General features: G+C 42.6%; 1 protein-coding gene and 1 non-coding gene across 8 annotated transcripts in view; both read right to left on the reverse strand.

Annotated features, from left to right (window-relative positions):
- PRKN (parkin RBR E3 ubiquitin protein ligase) overlaps positions 1-26,678 on the reverse strand; it is a 1,214,524-nt gene that overhangs the window by 213,182 nt on the left and 974,664 nt on the right. For all 7 annotated transcript variants that reach the window (XM_043888525.1, XM_043888524.1, XM_043888522.1 and 4 more), the window contains one exon: positions 410-471. In XM_043888525.1, the coding sequence (XP_043744460.1) occupies positions 410-471 (62 nt within the window). The remainder of the gene's footprint in view (positions 1-409; positions 472-26,678) is intronic.
- On the reverse strand, positions 8,187-8,258 carry TRNAC-ACA. The gene has a single exon. It is a non-coding gene; the product is annotated as a tRNA-Cys (tRNA).

The raw sequence follows: 26,678 nt of genomic DNA on the forward strand, positions 1-26,678 counted from the left end.
GGCAGAGAAGTACAGATAACACGCAAAATAGAAAATTCTGGCGAAGAGAGCTTGCACATGCCCCCACAGACATCAAACCCAGCCTGTCTGTGCTGATCGATCCCTTAGGCATAATTCCTCTCAGCATTTATTTGTTTGCTTATCGGCCACCACGCCATACCTGCTCACTGCCGTGTCCTGAGATGAAATGCTCTGGCAGGTAGCAGATGTACCAATTAATAACCTGTCGGGTCTGATGGATAAGAGAGGGAAAGCGGGTTCCCACACACAGTGCCTGCGTGGCTCCCTTCCCCACTTCAGGTGTGTGGGGGGCGGTCAGGAGACACCCCCTGCCTCCCAGGAGAGAGTCTGCGTGGTCTCATTACTATCTTCCACGGCACTCGGGGCAGCCTGTGAGAGGCGGACTCACCTGCTCTTCTCCAAGAATCCTGAAGTGATGGAGCTCTTTAATCAAGGAGTTGGGACAGCCAGCTGTTGGGAAGAAGAAGAATTAATCACCGATGAGTTATTCCCATTCAGTACGGTAATGTGTTCTCACTGCAGTCACGACTGCCGGGGACCAGTATCGCTGCTGGGAAGGACACAAATGCTCACTCATAAAACATGGTCTAACCAACGACCAGACAACACACCCCACCCCCACCCCAGGGTGCTCCAGCTGCTGCCAGCCCCCCGCTGTGGCTCTGGAGAAAGGAGTTGCACGTGACCCTGACCAGCTTTTTCTCCCCTCCCGATTGTGATCTGGACGTTGTGGGGCTCGAGGACACCATGTCATTTCTGCCCAGCATGTCACTTATCACGAATACAGAGGCAGGGTTTCGTGGGGCCAGAGAGGGCGAGTTGGCAGCTGTTGGTTCATTTCACTTATTTACCACCTCCAGGCGCGGCTTCTGCACGCTGAGTGAAGGATGAAGATGGGGCAGCTGGACGCCCTGTCTCCATGGGATGGGCTAGAGTTTAGAACCGTGCTTGGTTCTTCCAGGAGGCTTTGTTAAGACCCTAAAGATGCTGCTTTTCAGTTTGGAAAGGGTCTATTATGGAGTCCTGTGCCCACCACCTTCTAGTTCTGCTCAGTCAGTGAGAGCCTACTCAAGCTTGATTCAGAGTTACCTTCTTCAGTTGTTAAAAAAAAAAAAAAAAAACCAAAAAACAAGTAAGTGAATAAATCATGTGTGTCGTGTGTTCAGTTACTCAGTCGTGTCCGACTCTTTGTGACCCCATGGACTGTAGCCCACCAGGCTCCTCTGTCCATGGGATTCTCCAGGCAAGAACACTGGCGTGGGTTGCCATTTCCTCCTCCAGGGGATCTTCCTGATCCAGGGCTCGAACCCATGTCTATTGCATCTCCTGCATTGGTAGGTGAACTCTTTACCACTGCACCACCTGGGAAGCCCAAATAAAGCATATCCATACATATACACATATGTGTATGAGTATATATGTCTATCTATCTGTCTCTCTACCAGTGCCAGGGCATGCCAGTTCCTGTTTAAAAATGTATCCTATCTCTGTATTTTAAATAGAATTATTCCATAGCATTAATTTGCCATCACTAGTAACATAAACTTGGGAAACAGAATTGATAGAGAAACCTGTTTATTTGGGATCAGATCTATGGATGATGTAATATGTTCCTATCTCTGTCTTTTAAATAGCATTATTCCACAGTATTAATTTGCCATCATTAATAACATAAACTCTGGAAACAGAATTGATATAGAAACCTGTTTCTTTGGGATCAGATCTATGGATGATGTGATATGTTGGCTTTTCTATTAAGGAAAATGGATTCTGTGAAGATGCACCTAAGCGACAGATGAAGCTGAGCTGTTTCTCTGAGTCGTTATGTGAGAAGGTGGGAGGCACTGAGGATGCTGGCCTGGGGAGGGCGGGCTGCCGGGGAGGCGCTGTCTGCAGGGGGCAAAGGAGTTATCCTCTGCAAGAGGGGCTAGATGTGTGCGTTATTCTAGAAGGCAGGATTAGAGCAAATAGATTAACCAACAGCAGGTATGCTTGGGTTCACTATGAATAAATTTCTAATTTAAAATGGAATATATTTCCTTACCAGCCGGTAACTGGAAGTTTTCAGACAGAGGCTAAATAACTATTTATGCAGAATATTTTAGAGAGGAATTTGACTTGAGTTAGTTCCAATTCTGAAACTGTGGTCACATGAAATGCTGGAACAGCGATTTAGTCTTTGTTACTATTTTCAATATATATTCGTCTTTGACGTTATTGCATTTCATACTCTTGAGAAAGTGGTTCACAAATGTTCACTGAGGTAATAATTTTTTAAAAAAAATGAACAAAATGTAAACAGCAGGCAAGAAAAATAAATGGAAACCCCAAGGTGGATATTTTGGTGGAAAATCTAGTCAATTAATTGTCATAGGCACATCCTACCTACAAGGAAGGAAAGCTAGACCCTGACACTGGAAGAAACCCTTGAGCTGTGTTTCTCCTGCTGGAAGCCATCAAGGTTTATAGCCTGAGTTCCTTTTTAGAGGTTGGTCATTTCAGAGTTGCTATTCTGATCTAAACAATTAGTAAAAGTCTATTCTGGGTCATTTGGTTGACTGCCATTCAACCAAAAACCATTGGAGAAATTCAGCCTCCTGTCCCTTCTTGGGAACAAGGGGTCATATTTTTGTTTGGTGAAACTCATGAGGAAAGAACAGAGGTGGAAAGAATTCTGAGGACACCTTCCCAACAAGCGAGGGCCGTGTGGTTTGGTGCTGAGGATGTGAGGGGAGGGGTCACCCAGCCTGTCACCTAGGAGGAGGGCTGACAGACTGAGGTTTGCCAAGCACCAGCTCGTAGGCACTCAGGGCCCCCTCTGCACTCTAAGGACCGACTTAGTTTGGTAAGACGACAGTGCCCTCCATATGAAATTCAGAGTTAATTTGAATACTTCTGGTTTTGTGCTTTCATTTATATTTAATTTATATTTTTTCACTTGGGTCTTCTAGCTGTATAGCGCAAAAAGTTTCTACCTAAATTTATACCTAGACATAGCTAAGAAACATCATTAAAAACAGTTTCATTCAGGCTTCGAAGTTTTAGACGATTCTTTTTTCCTTTACCAGTGGTCCTTTGCATCCCTCCGACTTGAGAAAAACTGATTCGACTTATTTTAACGGCAGGCAAAATAAGACACAGAATTGAAAATCAACGTACCTTCAGAATTTGCATTCTAACTTTCTCCGAAGATGTAACTAAAAGGATTGATGTCAGTGATAGCCCAAATGTAAACATCTTGAACAGACGACTAGCTAATTACCTGAAACACCTGGTCGATGTAACAAAATATGACAAACAAGGAGAGACGTGGCATCGAATGCGAAGAGAAGGGCTGTAAGGGGTCACGGTGTGTAAGAGCGCGGAAGGACACCTCTCACTGTGTGCGTCCCGGGCCGCCAGAGCGGGAAGCGGGCAGATGCAAAGCCCGGGTGACGAGGCGGTTTAAAACGAGAAATGCGAAACCTGCACGTGGAAAGCCACAGTGCAGGCAGAAAGGGGTAAGTTCGTGGAGGGGTGCAGGGGGCAAAGAGAGCAGATGAAGACCACGTGAGGACAGGCGTCAGCGGCGTAATCTGAATTCTTCCAGGCACTTCACACAGGGTCCACACATAGGACAGTGGATCGCCACCGCTGTCTACTTGGACCACACTGTCCAATAAGCGTGTGCAGCCCTCAGCAGCCTTCATGTCCCTGTCATTCCATCTCTTGAGATAACAGCTAAGAGGCCTCTGTTAAAACATGTACATCAGATATCATGGCATCTGCCACAGGTCTTCCATCTCACCAAGAGTCAAGGCCAAGGGCCTTGGTGGCCTATGCAGGGTGCTTGGCTGCCTGGCCCGCTGTGTAGCTCCTTATCCCTCTCCCGCCGAGGGTCCCGCCAGCCTGCTCTCAGTTCTGACCGCCCCAGACAGGCTGATGTCTGCAGGGCTCTGGATTTGCTGCTCCCTCTGTCCAGAAAGCTCTTGACCCTGCCATCTGCATGGAGTGGTCCCTGACTCCTTCAGGCCCTGGCTCAAATGCCCCATTCTCAGTGAGGCTTTTCAGGACCACCCCGGGTGAAACTGCAGCTTATTTTCATCCTCCCGATCCTCCGTTACTGCTGCATTTTCTTCATAGCTCTCATCACCTTCTAAACTACTTTTCTGATATAGCACTTTATTTTCTGTCTCCTGCTGCTGAAAGGCAAAGGTGACAAGCGCAGGGCCATTGCTTTCTCGTCACCGCTCTGTCAGCTGTGTCTAAAACACTGCCTGGTTGGATGAACTGTTCAACAGCAGCTGCCCCATGAATGAGTCATCCAAGCAGTCACTGCCCACCTAGCTCGGTGACCATGACACTTAGGAGGGGCTCCTATCCACCCCTCCTCTCTTTTCACCATGGAGGCTTCAGCTCTGACCTCCAGCCCCCTGTGTGCTTTGATTATCAGTTAAGTGAACTTTATCTAACCTCTAACCTCTCTCCCCAGCCTGGACCCCACCTGGGAGGATGTCAGTGATGCTTAGATGTCATGACTCCTTTGTACTTTTACTGTACCTTCTTTGCCAATATCCTATCTCCAGTTCTGGGCTTCCCTTGTGGCTCAGCTGGTAACGAATCCGTCTGCAATGCAGGAGACCTGGGTTCTATCCCTGGGTTGGGAAGAGTCCCTGGAGAAGGGAAAGGCTATCCACTCCAGTATTCTGGCCTGGAGAATTCCATGGACTGTATGGTCCATGGGGTCGCTAAGAGTCGGACACGACTGAGTGACTTTCACTCACTCACTATATCCAGTTCTGGGTAAACACTACCAACTGTTTTTCCTTCTCCTGTTCTAGTTCTGCCAATCACAGCTGGTGTAGCAAATAGGGACTAGAATACCTTCCAACAGAGATTCACACCATCTGCCTGAAGCTGCATCCTTGTTGAGAATGGTGCTGCTGCAGTTCAGGGTCCACTCACTGTCAAGCCCGTGGTCCAGCTTGTTCCTGTGACTTGCCTTTGGCCAGCACCCTCTCCTATCTCCCTTGCGGATTCTTCCTAATCATCACCATCCTTCTCAATTAACCTTAAAAACTTCACTCTTAAAGTCGGACCTCACCTGACCAGAAATGTAAAGCTCCGGTGGTGAATGTGGAGATGTGCAGCCCAGGCCCCTGCAAGGAAGGCTAGTGGCCACACTGCAGGAGGACATGAGAGATGCCTTGCCCTGTCTCCAGTCTCCCTCTGCTGCACAGAGCCGCCTCGCCGGAGGTCACATCTTCCCCAGGACCCCCGAATCTGCTGTCTGGGTGAGGGGGAGGTGGACCTGCCCAACCATTTTCTCCCAACACCAGCTGCTGTCGGTCGACGCTGGCTCCCAAGTCTCTGCTCACGTGGCAGTTCAGCTTCTCCCTCGGCCCGACCTGGGTCTCTGCTCCTCCTTTCTTAGATGCACATCTCCCTGAACATCGTGTCCTCTGTCCTATGCTTCTGACTTGGCTGCCAGAGAACCTGCCCTGTGGCCACTAGCAAGTGTGCATGCTAAGTCACCTCAGTCGTGTCCGAGTCTGTGCGACCCCACGGACACTATAGCCCACCAGGCTCCTCTGTCCACGGGATTCTCCAGGCAACAATACTGCAGTGAGTTGCCATGCTCTCCTCCAGGGGATCTTCCCAACCCAGGGATTGAACCCGTGTCTCTTATGTTGCCTACATTGGCAGGCAGGTTATCTACCACTAGCGCCACCATCCCTGAACTTCAAGTTGTTTAGTTGCTAAGTCATGTCAGACTCTTTGTGACCCTATGGACCGTAGCCCACCAGGCTCCTCTGTCCACGGGATTTTCCAGGCAAGAATTCTGGAGTGAGTAGCCATCCTCTCCAAGTTACAACTCCTCTTCCTACTCCTCCAGGATATGGTTCCTCCTCCTCAAAACAAGAGTCATTTGTCATCCATCCTAACCTGTCCCCTTCAGCTCCTTATGGTTTAACTCATCATTCACTCAGTCTCCTCAAACTCTACTGCTCTGAAGCTTGTTCACTTCAAACCATATGTGTTATTCAAATCTTCCCCCTTTAAAAATTCAGCAAAAGTCCAGCCTTGAGCATACAGTTACCACCCTCTTTCTTTCCTTCTCCTTCCATCCAATTTTCTCAAAAGAATAGCCTATAGCCATTGTCACCATTTGAAAATATAGCAGCTGGAGGTATGGGCTACAGAAGGGAAATATCAAAATGGGGCCTTTTAAAATAAATTCTTGTCACCATGGCCTAGTCTGAAGCTCTGATTCTGTACCAACTAACTAGCTATATGCTCGTGGATCACTTGGTTACTCTAAATGCAAATTATCAGGAATAATCACAGCTTCTACTTTAAGTAACAGTTTTGAATGTATGTGAAAGCAGGATGAAATGACCTAAGGAATTAGAATGTGAATTTATTGCTGATGATATTAATGGCATATCCATATCTATTGCTTGTTGCTGCTAATTCTTTAAAAATTTTTTTTCTATTTAAAAGGAAAGTAACTAATTGAAATAATTGCTACACAGTTTATTGTTTTAAGATATAAAGGTCAAGACTTCTTTTCTTTTCAGCTCAAACATGTAAAGGGCTTGAAAATTATGACTCCCATTCTTACAATAAGAAAAATCTGGGCAAACTGAAAGTCAACGCATTTTCTTGGCTCCATCAGAGAACGGATGTCACAGGGCAAAGAACCTCCCTGATATCTGGACAGATAGGCAAGTCTAGAAGTCGCAACCCAATCTGCTTAACTGGAGTAGAAGCTGCTGGAACAATAAACCAGTAGGAATATTGAGACAGCAATTTTGATGCATGCTGTGTGTGCTAAATCGCTTCAGTTGTGTTCGACTCTGTGCGACCCTACAGCTGGTAGCCCACCAGGCTCCTCTGTCCATGGGATTCTCCAGGCAAGAATACTAGAGTGGGTTGCTGTGTCCTCCTCCATGGGCTCTTCCCCACCCAGGGATCAAGCCTGCCTCTCTTTCATCTACCTACACTGGCAGGCACATTCTTTACCACTAGCACCACCTGGGAAGCGCTTTTGATGAATCTGCTATTATATAAATGGGGTGTAGACTAGTGTGAGAATCAGAAACTCCAGAGGCATGAAATCGTACAGATTTTCCTGATATTTATCTGTAAGCACCCCACCAGGTCCTCAAGGTGGGGATCCCCTTGTGGCTCTGGCAGAGGGAGGGGAAGAGTAAGCACTGTGAAAAATGTCCAGAGTTTTCTCCATAGCAAACGTCTGCCCTCCAAGGCAAGGACTTTGCTAGCACCTTACCCTGCAGCCATGAGAGAGGGGGCATTCCTCCAACTCCAGTCTGTCTCACTGAAGAGGGAAAGAACAGTCTACGGGAATCAGGGCTTCAAGGATATAGACTGAGAATGCTACCTATGGGGGAGGCAGTAGGAGGCAAGGGGAAAAAGAAAAAAAAAAATCCCTGTACCACTGTAGAAGCACTTGTGAGACTACAGACCCAAGAAGCAGGCCCACAGGAAGACTGAGATTTGATCAGAAGATCACTGTCACCACCACACCACATTAACCTTACCACCATACCAGTTAGCCTTTAATAACATAATGGTGGGTGGTAGCTGAAAGAGTTTTAAGACATGGATTCTCTCTGAGAAGGAGTGGTTAGCTCACAGTCAGGAATGGAGACAAAAATCAAGAAAACTAGAGGAATCTGGAATGTCTGGCATCTTCAGCTACAGCAAACATTAAACACTTAAACACAAGCCCAAGTCCTTGTCAGATCGACATATATCCTCACATTAAAGGCCTACATCAGCTCCTATTACATGTAGAACATGTCCAACTTTCAGCAAATAATTACTAGTCATGTCAAAAGGCAAGAAAAACACACTCTGAAGAGAAAAAGCAAGTGTCAGAATCTGACTCAGGTATGATATAGATGTTGGAATTATCTAACAAGGAGCTGAAAACAACTATGATTAAGATGTTAAGGACTCTAATGGAAGAAGTAGACAAAACACAGATGAATAATGCAGGCAGAAATGCAAAATCTCTTAAAAGAAAGAAAGTGAAGTTGCTCAGTTGTGTCCGACTCTTTGCAACACCCTGGAGTGGACTGTAGCCTACCAGGTTCCTCTGTCCATGGGATTTTCCAGGCAAGAGTACTGGAGTGGGTTGCCATTTCCTTCTCCAGATCTTCCCTACCCAGGGATTGAACCCGGGTCTCTTGCATTGTAGGCAGACGCTTTACCATCTAAGCCACCAGGGAAGTAAAAAAGGTCTCTTAAGAAGGGGTCAAAAGGACATGCATGAAATGAAAAGGTGTAACAGAAATGAAGAATTTCTTTGATGGGCTGTCAACAACTTGACATGACAAGAAAGAATAAGTAAATTTGAAGATTGAAACTCAAGCTAAAATCAGAAAGAATGAAAAAAGAAGAGAATATTCAAAAACTGCAGGACAAAAATAACATACACATAATTTAAGTACTAGAAAGAGAAGAAAAAGAGAACAGAGCAGAAGAAATATTCAAAGTAACACAGACTGAGAACTTGCTAAGATTAAGGACAGATACCAAACCGCTGGTGCAGGAAACTCATAGAATATCAAAGTGAAAGTGAAAGTTGCTCAGTCCTGTCCGACTCTTTGCAACCCCATGGACTATACAGTCCATGAAATTCTCCAGGCCAGAATACTGGAATGGGCAGCCTTTCCCTTCTCCAGGGGATCTTCCCAACCCAGAGATCGAACTCAGGTCTCCCACATTGCAGGTGGATTCTTTACCAGCCACAAGGGAAGAATACTGTGAATGAAAAGTGCATATAAAACCAAGAATATGTGAAGAACAGACACATACATCACGACAGAGTCCTTCCCTACATGCCTGGAGAGAGGTAACCATCATCCACCAAAGATGTGTTCATTTTCCTGGTTATCCTCCACTCTCCTCTCTCCCTCAGTGGGCGGGTTCCACCCTCGCTTTACCGACATGTGACTGCGGAGGTGCTCTCAGTTCCAGCAGGGCTCACCCTCCCCAGCCCAGGTGCCAGGCCCAGTAGGAAGTGAGAAACAGTGGGGAAGCAAGAAGAGAAGGAGAAGAAGGGCCCTTTCTTCTCTACCACTGACCAGCTCTATCATCTTGGGTCCAAGAGGCTGTGTTAACTCTAAAGCTTTCATTTTCTACTTGAAGAAAGGAGAGTAAGAATACATAACTTACGGGGTTGTTGTGAATGATGTGTGTGTGTATCTATATGTTTGTAACTGTATGTATTATCTAGTACAGTTCATTGTACACAGTAGGAACTTAATGAATGGCAGTTGCTATTTTGACAGTCTCTGGAATACGAGGGACTCGTGAGATTGTACTTGAAATGTTGTTCTGTTGCTGTCCCAGAGATACCTTTTTAATCAAATATTCAATATTTAGAGGCTGATTTTGCTAAAGGAGTCCAATATCCAGTTGCTAATTAAGATTTATTATGACAATGTACCAAAAGACAATAGATAAGCAAAGATACTCATACATCCTTGATCATCTATATATATGTACAGGTACATATGATCAGATCATATATGCTTAGAAAACTATGGCTTTAAGTGTGTGGCCTTTTTATTAAGTCATTATTCTCATTTATTCACTACAATCATCTAAAATGATTAATAAGCATCTTGATATCTTCATTCACGTCATGGCAAATAGATGTGGAAACAATGAAACAGTGACAGACTATTTTCTTAGGCTTCAAATCACTGCAGATGGTGACTGCAGCCATGAAATTAAAAGACACTTGATCCTTGGAAGAAAAGCTATGACCAACCTAGACAGCATATTAAAAAGCAGAGACACTACTTTGATGACAAAAGTCCATCGAGTCAAAGCTATGATTTTTCCAGTAGTCATGCATGGATGTGAGAGTTGGACCATAAAGAAAGGTGAGTGCCAAAGAATTGATGTTTTTGAACTGTGGAGTTGGAGTAGACTCTTGAGAGTCCCTTGGACTGCAAGGAGATCAAATCAGTCAATCCTAAAGGAAATCAATCCTGAGTATTCATTGGAAGGACTGATGCTGAAGCTGAAGCTCCAATACTTTGGCCACCTGATGCGAAGAACTGATTCATTGGAAAAGACCCTGATGCTGGGAAAGATTGAAGGCAGGAGAAGGGGACGACAGAGGACGAGATGGTTGGATGGCATCACCGACTCGATGGACATGAGTTTGAGCAACCTCCAGAAGTTGGTGATGAACAGGAGGCTTGGCGTGCTGCAGTCCATGGGTGGCAAAGAGTTGGACATCACTGACCCACTGAACTGAACTGATATTTTCATTTGATATCATAAAGCTTTATGACAAGTTTTTACCTTTGAACTAACTGGAAATTAAAAAAAAATCCTCACTAGTCATTTCAAAGTGCACGCTTTACATATCTATACTTACAAGGTCAATTAATAGAGTCAATAATGCATATAACTTAAACCACAGATCCCCAAGCACCTCCACTTATCCAAATGTGCAAAACGAAACTAACTCAAATTTCCGACAAAAGGGACAGTTAGCAACTACTTAATCTACCTTCTGTTTAGCTTCGCGAGTCAGCCATAACACATAGTAAGGGCATCACTTGAGTATACAATCAACAGATGGATGATTATGGCAAACAAGCTGTGGTTTAAAAACAAATATTCCACAAAGATGTCAAAGAAGAGAACTGACGACTCCTAATTCTGTTTAACCAGAGCTGAATCTGTTTTTTACTGTGGGGAAGAGGGGGCCCTCTGTTTTCTACTTGTAGTTTTTTTGTAGTATTCAAGGTTACGTGTCTTTCATAACCCAGGTTGTAAGTGAAGTAAATGACAGAGCTGAGTAACAGACAATTCCAATTCCCAGACTATGCACTGAAAACTACTTTCTGCCTTGTGAGGGTGGTTTAACAAAAACAGATGTTAGACTTGTATATAGAAACGCCACACATTCAGGATCTTATATACTACATTATTTTAACCCTCAAACTAATAAGATCAGTCTGATTAACTTGAGTGCACTTCCTGTGTTTGGGGGGAGAAAATATACTACTTTAGAGACATCAAAAATCTAAACAACAAAGTACAAAAGCAAAACAGAATTTCAGAGGTTAAATGTGTTCCTCATGAAAGTGAAAGTGAAAGTCACTCAGTCGTGTCCAACTCTTTGTGACCCCAAGGACTTACACAGTCCATGGAATTCTCCAGGCCAGAATACTGCAGTGGGTAGCCTTTCCCTTCTGCAGGGGATCTTTCCAACCCAGGAATTGAACCCAAGTCTCCTGCATTGCAGGTGGATTCTTAGCCAGTTGAACCACAAGGGAAGCCCAAGAATTCTGGAGTGGGTAGCCTAGCCCTTCTTCAGGGGATCTCCTGACCCAGGAATCAAACCAGGGTCTCCTACATTGCAGGCAGATTCTTTACCAACTGAGCTATCAGGGAAGTCTGTAGTGACTTAAGGGAAAAAAACCAACAACAACAAAACAAGAAGATACTATGAATATGAGACAGAAAAGAACAAACCTGCCTCCATAATGAATCTATTTCTTTTTTTTTTTATTTTTTTTATTTCAACTACAGAGGGCAGGTCTTTATTCCCAATCCCGATCCCCCCTCCCACCTCCCTCTCCACCCGATTCCTCTGGGTCTTCCCAGTGCACCAGGCCGGAGCACTTGTCTCATGCATCCCACCTGGGCTGGTGATCTGTTTCACCATAGATAGTATACATGCTGTTCTTTTGAAATATCCCACCCTCACATTCTCCCACAAAGTTCAAAAGTCTGTTCTGTATTTCTGTGTCTCTTTTTCTGTTTTGCATATAGGGTTATCGTTATCACCTTTCTAAATTCCATATATATGTGTTAGTATGCTGTAATGTTCTTTATCTTTCTGGCTTACTTCACTCTGTATAATGGGCTCCAGCTTCATCCATCTCATTAGGACTGGTTCAAATGAATTCTTTTTAATGGCTGAGTAATATTCCATGGTGTATATGTACCACAGCTTCCTTATCCATTCATCTGCTGATGGGCATCTAGGTTGCTTCCATGTCCTGGCTATTATAAACAGTGCTGCGATGAACATTGGGGTGCACGTGTCTCTTTCAGATCTGGTTTCCTCAGTGTGTATGCCCAGGAATCTATTTCTTTGTGCTCTGTTGCCTGTGCTGAGTCTGCAACTGTTGTGAACGAATGTTGCCTACAGCCTGAAATACACAGGATAGCCCATTTTCAAGGCTCTGACCTTCAGAGGTTTAATACTTTTCCATTTCATATAGAGATAAAAAGTTACAGAACATTTGTCTTGCTGTTGGTATCTAAGAGCACTGTGGCCAGTGTGACCAATGTGGACAACTGCCAGAGCAAAGAATTATGGCGCCAAAAAGTTTGCAACAACCAGTCACACTCCCAATCCTTTTAGGATTAAAGAAGCCTGGATTCTAACTCGAGTAAGATGGTTCTTTGGGACATGAGCCCACCATCTTCTCAATCTGCTGACTTTCTCAATAAAGCTGCTATTCCTTGCCCCACAACATTGTTCCCTGATTTATTGCCCTGTTGAGTGGTGAGCAGTACAGCTTGAACTTGGTAACAAACATGGGTTCTCTTTGGGGGTAGAGTCAATTGGTACAGTTTTACTGTATATCATCATACTTCTGAAAAAAGGTAGCACATTCAACTTAAGTGTGCTGGTGCACATATGAAGCTCGTATGGATGACAAATAATTGAATTGATTTAAAAAGCAGTTTGGGGGCCCATAGTTACAGCACCTGGCACAAGTTCCATTCACTATAATTGTAGTTATTTGTTAATATCTCTGCTTTTCCCACCCTGAATACAGGTTCCACGAGGACAGGGGCTTGCTCACTGCTTTATCTAGGACCTCAGAATGAGCACAGTGTCCAGCACAAGGACAGACTCAGTAAATCATACTTGCTGAGTGAATAAATGAATTAAGGGGGAAAGTCATTGCCTTTGGGTTTCATGAACAAGAGCATTGGGAAATAAGTGACTATATGAGCCTGTATAGCATAATTTAAGGGCCTTTTAGTGAAAGTCTACTTGCTCTAGGCACAAGATTGAATTTTTAAACACAAAATATGTATACCACTATTCAAACAAGACAGAGTTTTTTTTTTTTTTTAAAGTTTCATTTACTACTGGTCTTGTCAAAATAAAAGTGATTTTCAGCAAGAGTTGAGCTTTGCTTTTCACGGGAGACAGAGGCCAGGTCTGCTGAGTTAGTTCAGATTGGGGCCACTCTGATAGGCAAGAACTCAGACCATTGTGGGAATGTCAGAATATTTTCCTTAAGACAGTCATGCAATTGGCAAATACAATCTGATTATTTTGTATATACCAATGACAGTCAGATCTAATTCTTAGATTTTATGGACTTTCTGGCATTTAACTTCTTCAATGATTAAAAACAGATTTATGTAAAACATAGTCATATATTAAAGAACAAAAATATCTTAGTTTTTAAAGAGCTATTAGTGATTACTCTCTCTAGACCAACCTCCCTCTTGGTACAGAATTCCCTTCTATAACACTTCTGACAGCTACGTTATAGACTCTGACTCAAGATTTCCAGTGACAGGGATAAAGATTTCCAGTGACAGGGATAAGAGGATCAGAGAATCAGTGAAAGAATTCCATTCTAATAATGAAACATTCTTGCTGTTAGAAGAATCTTTCTAGATAATAGTTCTAGATTTGTGATAGAGATCATATTGAATCCCTTTCTTTCCTGGGTCAAATGCCTGAAGTAATCTGGAATATGGGCTTTCCTGGTGGCTCAGATGGTAAAGAATCCACCTGCTAAGCAGGAGACTTGAGTTTGATCCCTAGGTCAGGAAGATTCCCTGGAGAAGAAAATGGCAACCCACTCCAACATTCTTGCCTGGAAAATCCCATGGATAGAGGAGCCTGATGGGCTACAGTCCATGGGGTTGCAACAGTTGGACATGACTGAGCAACTAAACAGCAAATAGCAGCAACAGCAGCAATCTGTAATATATGTAAAGATTTATAGGAAGCATCCAGATGTTCATTTCCCTTCCCTCTATTTTTTGACTTGACCTTGTAGTTAGCAACATTCCTGTTCAAATGTGCTAAGCAGGAAGTCTCCAGTTCATCTGTTACTACCACACTCATTCATGTACGTAGTGTCAGACAATTGACCAGACGCTGGGGAATCTGAGGTTGGACAGACCGACCTGGGGCATTTTGGTACTTTCTTCCAAAAAGCCTTTGATTTTTTTTGGCCCCACCACTTTGGACACCAGTGGGATCTGTTTCCCAGCTAGGGATTGAACTTGCATGCTCAGCAGTAAAGCTCAGAGTCGGATAGAAATGAACTTACTTACAAAACAGAAACAGACTCACAGAGAAGGAACTTAAGGTTACTGGGGTGAGGGAGGGTAGGGGGAAGGGCCAGTTAAGGAGTTTGGGATGGACATGGACACACTGCTATATTTAAAATAGATAACAAACAAGGACCTACTGTAAAAAAAAAAAAAAAAAAAAGGCTTCGAGAAGCATATTCTCTTTGCTTGCAAGGTCAGGTTTTTTAGATGAGAGTTCTCATACTTCCAACATTCGTTTCTTCATTTTACTTCTGACATCTTACTGGTGGGCTTCCTTTCACCCTACCGATAACACCTTCTATAATGCCCACTTTTGTTTGGGGACCCAAGAACTGAATCTACCCCTAGAACAGACCCGTAATTTGTTGGCCCATTATTTGCCTGACTATTTGAAAGTTACAAATCAAACTAAAAAAAACTTAAAATATGTTTCAATTTTTTTACTTTGCATGATACCCCTATGTGAGGATCTGGGAGGTGATGACTTAGAACCCTCAGACACCTTGGAGGCCTGCTCCTGAACCTGGCTGGACCAGCACAGCCAAGCCCCAACCATGCCCCTTCCCCCTCCTCCGACTCCCAGGTTCCTCTATTCTGAAGACCCCCTCAAAAGCCTACATGGCGGAACCCAGGTTCAAGTTCTATAACCCAGGCCCCACAAAGACTTATCCCTTGGCCACTGCTTTCAGGAAGACAGAGCCAGTTAAGGTCTCATGACTGTTTATGCAGGGGATTCTGAAGCCAAGGAACCCCGACAGGGCTCAGGGTCTGTGGACTCCTATGGGGAAACGGTTGGGGCTGCAGAGAGGTCTCTAGGCAGGACCCCCTTGCTCAGTTCAGGACTCACTACCGCCAATGGCCCTTGCCCAGTTCCTATTCCCCTCCATCTCTCTGTAGTTTGTGACGTTAGGTCAACCCACCATTTTTAAAACAATTTTTCCTTAAGCTGTGAGATTCACTTTACCATTCTTTTCCCCACTCTTTTCCATCTCCATTTCTTTGTCCTTCTGTCACCTCCAGCCCATTGTTCTAATTCTCACCTCCACAGATGTGGCAGAGCCCCTGGGTGTATCTCCCATCTGTCTCCAGTTGCCTGCTCAACCTCTGCACCCCAGGGTCCAGCTCTCACTTCAAAGTCAAGAAGTTTCACAATGAGTTCATATGACTATTCCACATTTCAGCTTTGCTGACTCTGAGTTGACTCTTAATGATTTTATATATACATATATACGTCATAAGTGCTCACATTTGTGTGTTTCTCTTTTTTGTGTTGCTGATGACTGAAACTGCTATCAAATTCATTGTTTGCAAATTTTTGAGATTCAATCTTTTGAGATTCAGTCCTAGTCCATCTCTAGGACTTTGAACTCTGTTCTTTCTTTACAGTATTTTGAGGATTCCTTGCAGTGATTCTGACATTACACATAGAAGTATTTGGAGATCTAAAGACACTTAAAATTTTGTCTGTTCCTTGCTCTGTTCTCAGTTTCCTGAAGCACACATTTCTCCCCCAATTATTTTTCCTGTCCTTTCCAACACGGGAAACATTCTCTTTGCTCAAGAAAACAGGAAAAACAGAAATGGGGTAGTTTTTCCAACTTCTCAATATTGTGCTACCTTTTCCCTCTGTCATTTACCTATCATTTTTCTTGTTCTTGACTCAGCTCTAAAAATGCTGTTTTGATGTCTTTGGTCATTGAAATTAGAATTTCATCTCCTTCTGGGCTTATCCCAGTGATCAGCTTTCAGGTTTGTGTTTTTTGATCATTTTTCCCAGCCAGGAAAATCCTCAGTTGTCATGTGTACCCGCTTTCTAAAAGTCTGATCTTATTGTAAATAAGTTCCCTCTTTGGTATTTGAATTAATTAGAAAATTTATATTAAAAAAAGCATATGAAGGCAGAATTGAATCTCAACCTTTTAAAGGATAATTTTGAAACTGGGATTTTTATTTCAATTAGTACCTGTAATCAACATTTACTTTCTTTCTGTTCCCATAACATAAAGATTATTTGACAATCTAACTGTGAATTTCCTCAGGAAAATGCATTACAAAGTTGTGGATCATTTCCACAAAGTCACTGATAACTAGTAAAAAACAAAAACCAAAAACCTCTGGGGAATTAACTGAACTACACCTTTTTAAGAAAGCTTTTGCTGACTTTCCTCAATAACTGTGCTGCGAAGTAGGGAAAACTCATTTGGAAAATACATTCCCTTGAAAAGCATTAAAAACCACATGAGTCTTCAATCACTATTTTTCTTTTTAATTTCCTTGCAAATCATCACAGGGGCAATTGTGATATCCTTTGGGTTCAATGGAAAACCGTGAGCACCCGGGCTTGGGATAAAAATTGAAATGGACTTCAGCTCTCTGATGTGCCACATGACACAAATAATCTGCAATTTGCAGATTGCTGCTGTTTGTTGTGAAATGCTTTGAGGATTAATTTCTCTCTTGGCTATAGCTTAGAATCCCAAATATAGGCTCAACAATGACAGTTACCTTCTATTTTCCCCTTAAGTACAACTTTGAAAAAGGAAATGGCTAATGAAAGAGCCTCAAAAATCAATGATGATTCAATGTGATCAAAGGTGAAGCGGCAAAACACTGGAGAACTACCTTTAATAAGCATTACGACTTTAACAAATAAAACCGAGTTTATATTACTAGTTCCTTTCTGCTGACAGGTTTTTACTGATATCGATAAAGGATTATTTAGGAGTGTGTGTGTGCATGCTCAGTCGCTTCAGCCATGTCCGACTCTTCATGACCCCATGGACTGTAGCCCGCCAGGCTCCTCTGTCCATGGGATTCTCCAGGCAAGAATACTGGAGTGGGGTGCCATGCCCTCTTCCAAGGGATAGGACCTGGGGATCGAACCCATATCTCCTGCATCTCCTGCACTGCAGGTGGATTTTTTACCCACTGAGCCAAATTGGGAAACCCCCATTGTTTATGCAAATAAAAAGTCAAGAATTTACAGACCTGAGTTTACATTTATCATGAACATACATGAGCATGTATGTAGTTTGAAGAAGTAATACCTTCTAATATAATCACTTTATCAGTAAGCACAGCTTATCTGAGTAGGATAGCATGAACATTTGTAGATTGTGAAGCTTTAAGAATAAACTGAAAGAAGCCACAAATATTATTCATTTTCTCACTCATAAATGAGGCAGTTATGGCCCCAAAGCACACAAATTCCTCTTCTTAAAGCTCAGAATAGGTGGGTTAAGTTCAGATGTTTGTGAGTTCATAATACAAATGCACACATGATATTTTCTGGTCCATGGTAGCTGCCATATTGATCCAAATGTCTTTTTGAGTTAGTTCTCAGTGGCTGCAAAATGCCTTATTTTCCCTTGAGGTACTGCTGAAGAATAAGTCTCACTGATAATGAGGTACAATTAGAAATTTCATGTTTTTTCATTTCACTAACAGTAATAGTAAAGAAGGCTGAGCACTGAGGAATTGATGCTTTCAAACTGTGATGCTGCAGAAGACTCTTGAGAGTCCCTTGGACAGCAAGGAGATCAAACCAGTCAATTCTAGGGGAAATCAACCCTGAATATTCACTGGAAGGACAGATGCTGAAGCTCCAATACTCTGCCCACCTGATGCAAAGAGCGAAGTCATTAGAAAAGACCCTGATGCTGGGAAAGATTGAGGGCAAGAGGAGAAGGGGCGACAGGGGACGAGATGGTTGGATGGCATCACTGATGCAAAGGATGTGAGTTTGAGCAAACTCCGGAAGATAGTGAAGGACAGGGAAGCCTAGCGTGTTGCAGTTCATGGGGTCGCAAAGAGTCGGACACGACTGAACAACAGTAGCACTAAATATTATGATTGGCAGGAGATGGATTCCAACCCAACATTCATTGATTCTTTATTGAGCAACTCTTCTGCACGTGTCTACTATATATGAGGCCAGATTCTAATAGAGACAGCAAAGGTAAGTCAGGCTGGCGCTTTGCCTCCATGGAACTTGCAGACGAGATAATATGCACATCAACAAACCACACAAATGGAGAAACAGTCAGGTGTGCTGAGAACCAACAAAGAGGTGTTAAGAAAAGAAAAAAAGATGAGGGATGGGATCAAAGGCCTGGAGCTGGAAACACCTAGCGTATTTAGGGAACCCAAGCAGCTGTTTGGGTGCAGACGAGCACTGAAAGCTCCTGAGTCTACAGGGCGTAACTATTTGGGTTGAGAACCAACCCAAAATAAGACCACTGAGACCTAATTGTTTTCCCCCCTCTCAAAAAAAAAAAAAAAACCAAAAAACCCACAAAACCTGCTTTTTGAAGATAAGCCTGTAATATAATAAATAATTTCACTGTTTGCTTCAACACATTTCTGCAAATAATTAAACCAGTTTGCTCATCTGAGTAGCCATCTCCTTTAACAGAACCACAGACTGCTCACCTGGCAATGGCTTACGTGTCAGACCACAGTTTTTGTATCAAGGATCCTTTTGAAATCCCATCCATTGCGTCTCCCAACTTCCAACTATTACATCGTGAATGTTGCCAGTTCCAGTCAGCTCCATACCAGAAAGATCTGCTTAACTGTGTGAGCCCAGATTCCCAAACCTTACAAACCCCGACCTCTCCTTTCTGTAAAAGCCCGCAACAGGCAACACGGTGGGGTTTCTCACTGCAGCAGATCTAATAAATGCTGTTCTGCGTGTTTAATAGACTTTCTGATGGTCATTTGTGAGCACTGACACAGGCTATATAGAAGTCAAGATAGGAAATAGAGTAGAAACATTAAAAATCACAAAATTTTTCTCACTTTTATGTTATGATGTCAAAACAGTTTTAAATGTTTTCTAACAAGTCTAACAGTCGTTCTCAGGGTGTATGTTATAGGTACTCTGCCTACACCTCTGTAGTTCACAAAACTCTTCTTTTGGTATTGACCTATATTTCTGAGGTTTTGACTTAAAATTTCTAGAGGGCAGGTATTTTCATCATCTGGCAGTCCTAGTTTAATTTGGATGGTCAGCACTTAAGAGTGACCACTGGGGTGCAAGGCTCTCAGAGTGAAAAGTGATCCCAATCCACTGCTCTCTTTCTTCTGCTGGTCTCAAAAGTTCATTCGTGCTTGAAACGAGAGAAGACAGAGGGGGAAAGAAAGGTAAAGTGTTAGGCGCTCAGTCCTGCTTGACTTTTTGTGACCCCATGGACTGTAGCCCACCAGGCTCCTCTGTCCATGGGATTCTCCAGGCAAGAATACTGGAGTGAGTTGTCACTTCCTTCTCCAGGGGATCTTCCCCACCCAGGGATGGGCCCAACCTGAGTCTCTTGCCTCTCCTACATCGCAGGTGGATTCTTCACCATCTGAGCCACCAGGGAAGCCTGGCAAAGGGGGAAGTTATGGAGAAACAGTTTCCTGTTGCCTTTAACATGTTTTTCCATAGACTGTGGTGGTTGGTTTGCCCAAGCAAGCACATCAATGTCTAATTAACTTTATGGGGGAAAGAAAACTCATGGGATTGGAATCCCTGAGTGGATCCAATCAGAAAGGAGACCCAGTCAGATGAAGCATGATCCAATAGGCTTCAGTGGGTCATGTGGGCGACTGACTACCATGGTTATAGAATGAGATTTATTCAGGGTATAAGCATTGTGAGTTCCAAACTATATATATATATATAATTTATATTTTATATATTTATATCTATATATATCTATATATATTTATATTATATATAATTATATATATTATAACTATATATATACACACACATATATATGTATGTACAAGTTTCTGGAACATTCCTTGTTTAAGAACTGGAAACTTGTGTTATTTTTTTGTACCCTATACTTCGCCTTAGAATGGTTCTTCCAAATTGCTACAACCACCTGAAGCTTCAGCAATCGCCACCCTAATCAGTGAGCAGCCATCAACACTGAGGTGAAACTCTCCACCAACAAAAAGGTTACAGCTCTCTAAAGGCTCAGACAATGGCCAACCTTTATTAGCAATGCAATATTTTTAATTTAAAAAAAAAAAAAGAATGGTTCTTTCAAATGAACTTCCTTGGGACATAATTCAGGCCCTAGTAAGTTTGAGAAAATAATATCCAAGACAACATTAAAGAAATAAATATAACTGGATTTTAAGAATTGGTACAGTTCTAAAGAGGGCTTAAAAATGAGATGAAGAGATCATTTAGAGAATAAAGGGGGATGCCAGAGGAACATAAAAGACTTTATTTTTATAAAATCTTTATGGTATTTTGTTTCTGAATGTTTCTATTTTAATTTATTTCAATAATTTCCCTTGCTACTTTAGTACTATGCATTTTGTTTCTTTTATTCATCTTAGTGTGGGCATAATTGCATCATTACTGACAGGCGTATTTCAAATTCTAAACAAAACAATAGCTTTTGAGTACTCTAAGTACTGCTACCTAGATTCATCACTGCTTTCCCATAGTTCAGATATTTAAAATTTGTATACTGATGTAAAATACAGTTGAAAGAGATGAGATAATATAAAATAAATAAAACAGATAAAATAAAACCAATAATCCAGTTTAAAGGACAAATAACAGCTTCAATGATGGGCAAAAAAAAAAAAAGAAAAGCCCACCCATACAGCTTCAGCTATATCATTATTTATACTACAGTTTCCCCAGACCTTTATATCGTCCCACATGAAAATTAGTAATCATTATATAATTAGCTAAAATAACTAAATATGAGTAATCTTCCATTGTCAGCAGAGTTATACCAATGAGTTCACATTTGACGTTCATATTCTGAAGACAGCATTCACAAGCGTCAGCTAGGCACCTTCACAACACAGAGATGGTGAGGTTTATCCAACAGATTTACCAAGTTTCTGGTTACCATGCCAACATCTGCAAAGACTGGGGTCCCTTCACCACCCATGCCTTGCCCAGGTCACAGCACCTGTGCCTGGGGACAGGTCCCAGCACCTGTGCCTGGGGACAGGTCCCTTCAGGCAGTAAATCCAGCCATTCTGCCTGTGCATCTCCATAAGAAATGTTTTATAGACTCTTTGCTTTAAGCATTTGTCAATTAGAGAATGAAAATCAGTAGATTCTGATATATTCAGTGTTTCAAAACTGATGATTATCCTAGTAAAAACCTTCATCCGTCTGCAACTGTCCTTTTAGAAGTTCGTATATACACCAGCTTTTACTTTCAGAACTTTCATGGATTTGAGTCAAGTTATTTTAGCAAGGAAACCCATCAGTTCTAGCTTCATCCAAGAGGTGATTTTAATATTTTCATGCTGTCACTTTGGTCTAAGTTGTGGTCTAAATTATTGGTGTTCCTTGTATTTGCTGTGTTTGCATTTTTATTATTTGGTGACTTAACAAATGCCAGTTGACGATCCTGTCTGATAAAATACAGAAGTGTTCCTTTTGGAACTGCTAAGAGAGAAGAGGTCCACAGAGTCTGGACCAGAGGTGACACGTGAAACAGAGATGATGTGTCAGAATGGAAGATAGTGAGAAAATGACAAATGTTACAATGCAATAGTCACATCAAAGATCACTGATCACAGATCACCACTGATGCTGTTTCATTGCTAAGTCCCGTCTGACCCTGTGACCCCATGGACTACAGCACACCAGCTTCCCTGTCCTTCACCATCTCCTGGAGTTTGCTAAAGTTCATGTCCATTGAGTCAGTGATGCTATCCAATCATCTCATCCTCTGCTGCTCCCTTCCCCTCTTGCCTTCAATCTTTCCCAGTTTTAGGGTCTTTTCCACCATAACAAATATAATAATATTGAAAAAGTTTATCATAATGTGGGAATTACTAAAACGTGAAAAAGACAAAGTGAGCAAATGTTGTTGGAAATAAGGCATCGCTCATCTTTTCCAATTCAGTGTTACCACAAACCTTCAATTTTTAAAAGGAAAAAATGCAGTATATGTGAATCATTAGTTCAGTTCAGTCGCTCAGTCATGTCCAACTCTTTGTGACCCCATGAACCACAGCACGCCAGGCCTTCCTATCCATCACCAATTGCCAGAGTCCACCCAAACCCATGTCCATTGAGTCAGTGATGCCATCCAACCATCTCATCCTCTGTTGTCCCCTTTCCCTCCTGCCCTCAATCTTTCCCAGCATCAGGGTCTTTTCCAGTGAATCAGCTCTTTGTATCAGGTGGCCAAAGTATTGGAGTTTCAGCTTCAACATTAGTCCTTCCAACGAACACCCAGGACTGATCTCCTTTAGGATGGACTGGTTGAATCTCCTTGCAGTCCAAAGGACTCTCAAGAGTCTTCTCCAACACCACAGTTCAAAAGCATCAATTCTTTGGTGCTCTGCTTTCTTTATAGTCCAACTCTCACATCCATACATGACTACTAGAAAAACCATAGCCTTGACTAGATGGACCTTTATCAGCAAAGTAATGTCTCTGTTTTTTAATATGTTGTCTAGGTTGGTCATAGCTTTTCTTCCAAGGAGCAAGTGTCTTTTAATTTCATGGCTGCAATCACCATCTGCAGTTATTTTGGAGCCCCCCAAAATAAAGTCTGTCACTATTTCCATTGTTTCCCCATCTATTTGCCATGAAGTGATGGGACTGGATGCCATGGTCTTAGTTTTTTGAATGTTGAGTTTTAAGCCAGTTTTCTTTTTTTTCCCCACTCTCCTCTTTCATAGACCACAACCTTGTCTAACTCAATGAAACTATGAGCCATGCCATGTAAGGTCACCCAAGACGGATGGGTCATAGTGGAAAGTTCTGACAAAACATGGTCCACTGGAGAAGGGACAGGCAGACTACTTCAGTATTCTTGCCTTGAGAACCCCACGAGCAGTATGAAAAGGCAAAAAGATAGGACCCTGAAAGATGAACTCCCCAGGTCAGTAGGTGCCCAATATGCTACTGGAGAAGAGTGGAGAAATAACATTCTTCAGAAAGAATGAAGAGATGGAGCAAAGCTAAAACAGTGCCCAGTTGTGGATGTGACTGGTGATGGAAGTAAAGTCCAATGTGGTAAAGAACAATATTGCATAGGAACCTGGAATGTTAGGTCCATGAATCAAGGCAAATCGGAAGTGGTCAAACAGGAGATGGTAAGAGTGAACATTGACATTTTAGGAATCAATGAACTAAAATGGACTGGAATAGGCAAATTGATTTCAGATGACCATTATATGTTGCCCCAAATCCACTGTTTTTTGCCCAAGTACAAAGTCCTTTTAATAAAAGCAGTCTGACTCAGGAAAAAAAGTCTTAAAGGAGATATTTTAAAAGGTACATATCTAATGACAACCTAACCCTTTTGATAATTCATTTTATTTTATAGTAGCAGAAATAGTCCTACAGGAGAAAACCAGGTCTTGGATTCAAATCTTGAGATTATTACAGAACAATGTACGATCTCTAATCTGAAAGCACTGTTGGGTACAATGTTGGGTAAACCAGACACACTCAAAACTGCGGAAGTCTGCATTAGTATACCGTTATCAATCTTATAATGAGGGTGTAAGTGTCATGAACACAGGAGCTGAGTTCAGAGCTGTGTCTTAGGACTCAGAGCCACACTCCCCCGCTGCCCTGGTGGGGGTGAGCCCCTCTCCGTGGACGTGGCCCCAGCACAGGCCTGAAGCTGGGAGGAGAAGATGACAGCTATTCAATTCCAACTAACATCTCTCTACTTGTATGCCTTACTTCAAAACGCAAGAAGTAATTCTGCAAGATCTATAAAACCTTAAACCAAAAATAGATTCATGATTTACTGGTGAATTCTGTGATGATAAACTGTAGAATGTTTCAGAAAATCTGAAGCTTTTCTGTTTGACTCTCAGCTCTCACTTTTTTTTGGGTTGTTGTTGATAATGATATCACGCTGAGTGCACAGAGCACAGATTATATCTAGTTCCCTGAATATATACAGCACTATTTACCGTCTTTAAATTTTTCAGGACAAATAAGAGAGATATTTACACAGATATATGGCTAGACAGCTGTTAGGACACATGATCTGCTATTCTGAAAAGAACATGTTTAAGACAAAGCCCATCTTGAGACAAGAAATTAAGAAGAACATTGGGTTTTGTGATGGCTTAAGGGCTTGTCTCGTAGCTCAGTTGGTAAAGAATCCAACTGCAATGCAAGAATCTGCCTGCAATGCAGGAGACCTGGGTTCGACTCCTGGGTCTGGAAGAGACCCTGGGGAAGGAAATGGCAGCCCACTCCAGTATTCTTGCCTGAAAAATCCCATAGACAGAGGAGCCTGACAGGCTACAGTCCATGGGGTTGCAAGAGTTGGACGTGACTTAGCGACCAAACCACCACCATGATGGCTCAGCACTATAGGGGGGGATGTTGCAAAAAGGTACACATGTTTTTCATTTTTTAGGCTTCCCAGGTGGTGTTAATGGTAAAGAACTCGCCTGCCAATGCAGGAGACCTAAGAGATGCAGGTTTGATCCCTGGATCAGGAATATGGAAGTGGCAACCCACTCCAGTTTCTTGCCTGGAGAATCCCATGGATGGAGGAGCCTCTTGGACTACAGTTCATAAGGTCGCAGAGTCAGACATGACTGAAGCAATTTAACAAAGACATATTTTTCATTGCTTAGGAGGCTTTTTTTTTTTTAATCTAGGAGAAGTTAGGAAATGTTTAATGTTTACAATTCTGTGTTCTCTTAAAAAAAGTTTTCTGAGTTTTTGTCCATGCTCACTGTAAAATATTAAAATCATAGAGAAAATGAAACCCAGCAATTTCACCGCTCAGAGACAGTCACCACTGCTATTTTTGTGAATATTCTTCTAGATACTTCTCTTACTGTCCACACACGCTTACACAGAAGCACATAAAATATGTGGCCTTAGAGTGTACATGAAATTCTCTATCTTGCTCTTTTTACCCAGTGATATGAACGGCTTCTTTTCATGGCCATATGTCATCATTTTTCACGGCTGCTCACCTTGACATCACATGCACTATATCCTTCAGCCAGACCCTGAATGATAATGTTTGTGTCAGGGAGCCATCTACACATGTCTATCTGTGAACTACTGAGATGACAGAGAGGACACATTCTCCAAGTGCAGCTCCTCCCACGTGAAGGTATTATTGCCTCTAATGTTTGGAGAGCTGCTGCTGAACCCTCTCCAGGACCCGTCTATAAACCTACGCCCCTAAGAGCAGGCAGGCCATCTCTCCCCTTCCCAGAGTACGGAGAGCTGGCTGCAGCTTTAACATGTCCCCCCTCCTCCGCTCGCTTCTGTACGAATTCATCTCTTCTTCCTTCCCGAGACGAAGCTTGGCACCACTCCATTCAGAGAGAAATGAGGACAGTTTTCGCATTTCACCTTAATCAGATCAAATTGGGACAGGTGGCAACCCTGCAGGCAACATAATTATGAAAAATGTGTGTGCTCAATCCAGGCTGTCCTTTCAGCTTCCCAACCAAACAGGACACCAGCTTCCAACCTTTCTGCTTCGAGCTGGTGACTCACAAGGGAGTCACCCACACGCTCTGGATATAATGGTGCTGAGAAATCTGAGGTTAAATATAGTCTAAAAAGCATGAAAATCTGTTGTATAAGATTAGCTCATTTAATATGATAATAGTTCATCTATTATAATTGTTATATGCCAGATAAAGACACCAAAACCCTACGACAGGCCTATTTATTACAAGAAAATCTTTTCACATATCTCCCTTACACTGTGCCATCCAAAGGTTTTTTTAAAAAAATGATGTAGAGGATTGTCTGGTTTTATTATAAGAGAACAACCATCCCGTCCAATAGGAAATGTGCAATGAATATCTATTTGAACAGACTTGAGATAAGCTGACGGTGGAGAAACAATGCTATTCTGCACGAGAGGGATTCTACAGCCAGCTTCATTTAGGATATTGCTTCTCAGAAGACACGCCAAGCATGGTGATAACAAGCGTCATGTCGAAAACGCACGGAGCAACCATTGCCGTATGAGTCTCTCTGCAGCCATTTTTCAGCATGTCAGGGTTATACCGTCACACCATGGAAACAAATTACGGAGCACAAGCCTGGCTGCTGGGATCGCTTTATTAGCAGTGCGGTGTTATTCCGTAAAGGAGGCGTCGCTTCGGATCTGTCACCTAATGTCAACAATGGCTTCCCCACTTGCGTGAAGCCCGATTTGTTATCTGGAGAAGAAACAAAGGCGAACACTTCAGAATCCAATTGCTTTTCTTCCCAACATTTAAATCAGGAGGAAAAAACCTGGTGGTTGAATCTTTCCAGTAGTCTGGATTACCTGCAGTCTGGATTCCCTTTTAGGCTGGCATTTTGG

Source organism: Cervus elaphus, chromosome 26 (genome assembly GCF_910594005.1).
Source record: "Cervus elaphus chromosome 26, mCerEla1.1, whole genome shotgun sequence".
In the NCBI taxonomy this organism is placed as follows: Eukaryota; Metazoa; Chordata; class Mammalia; order Artiodactyla; family Cervidae; genus Cervus; species Cervus elaphus.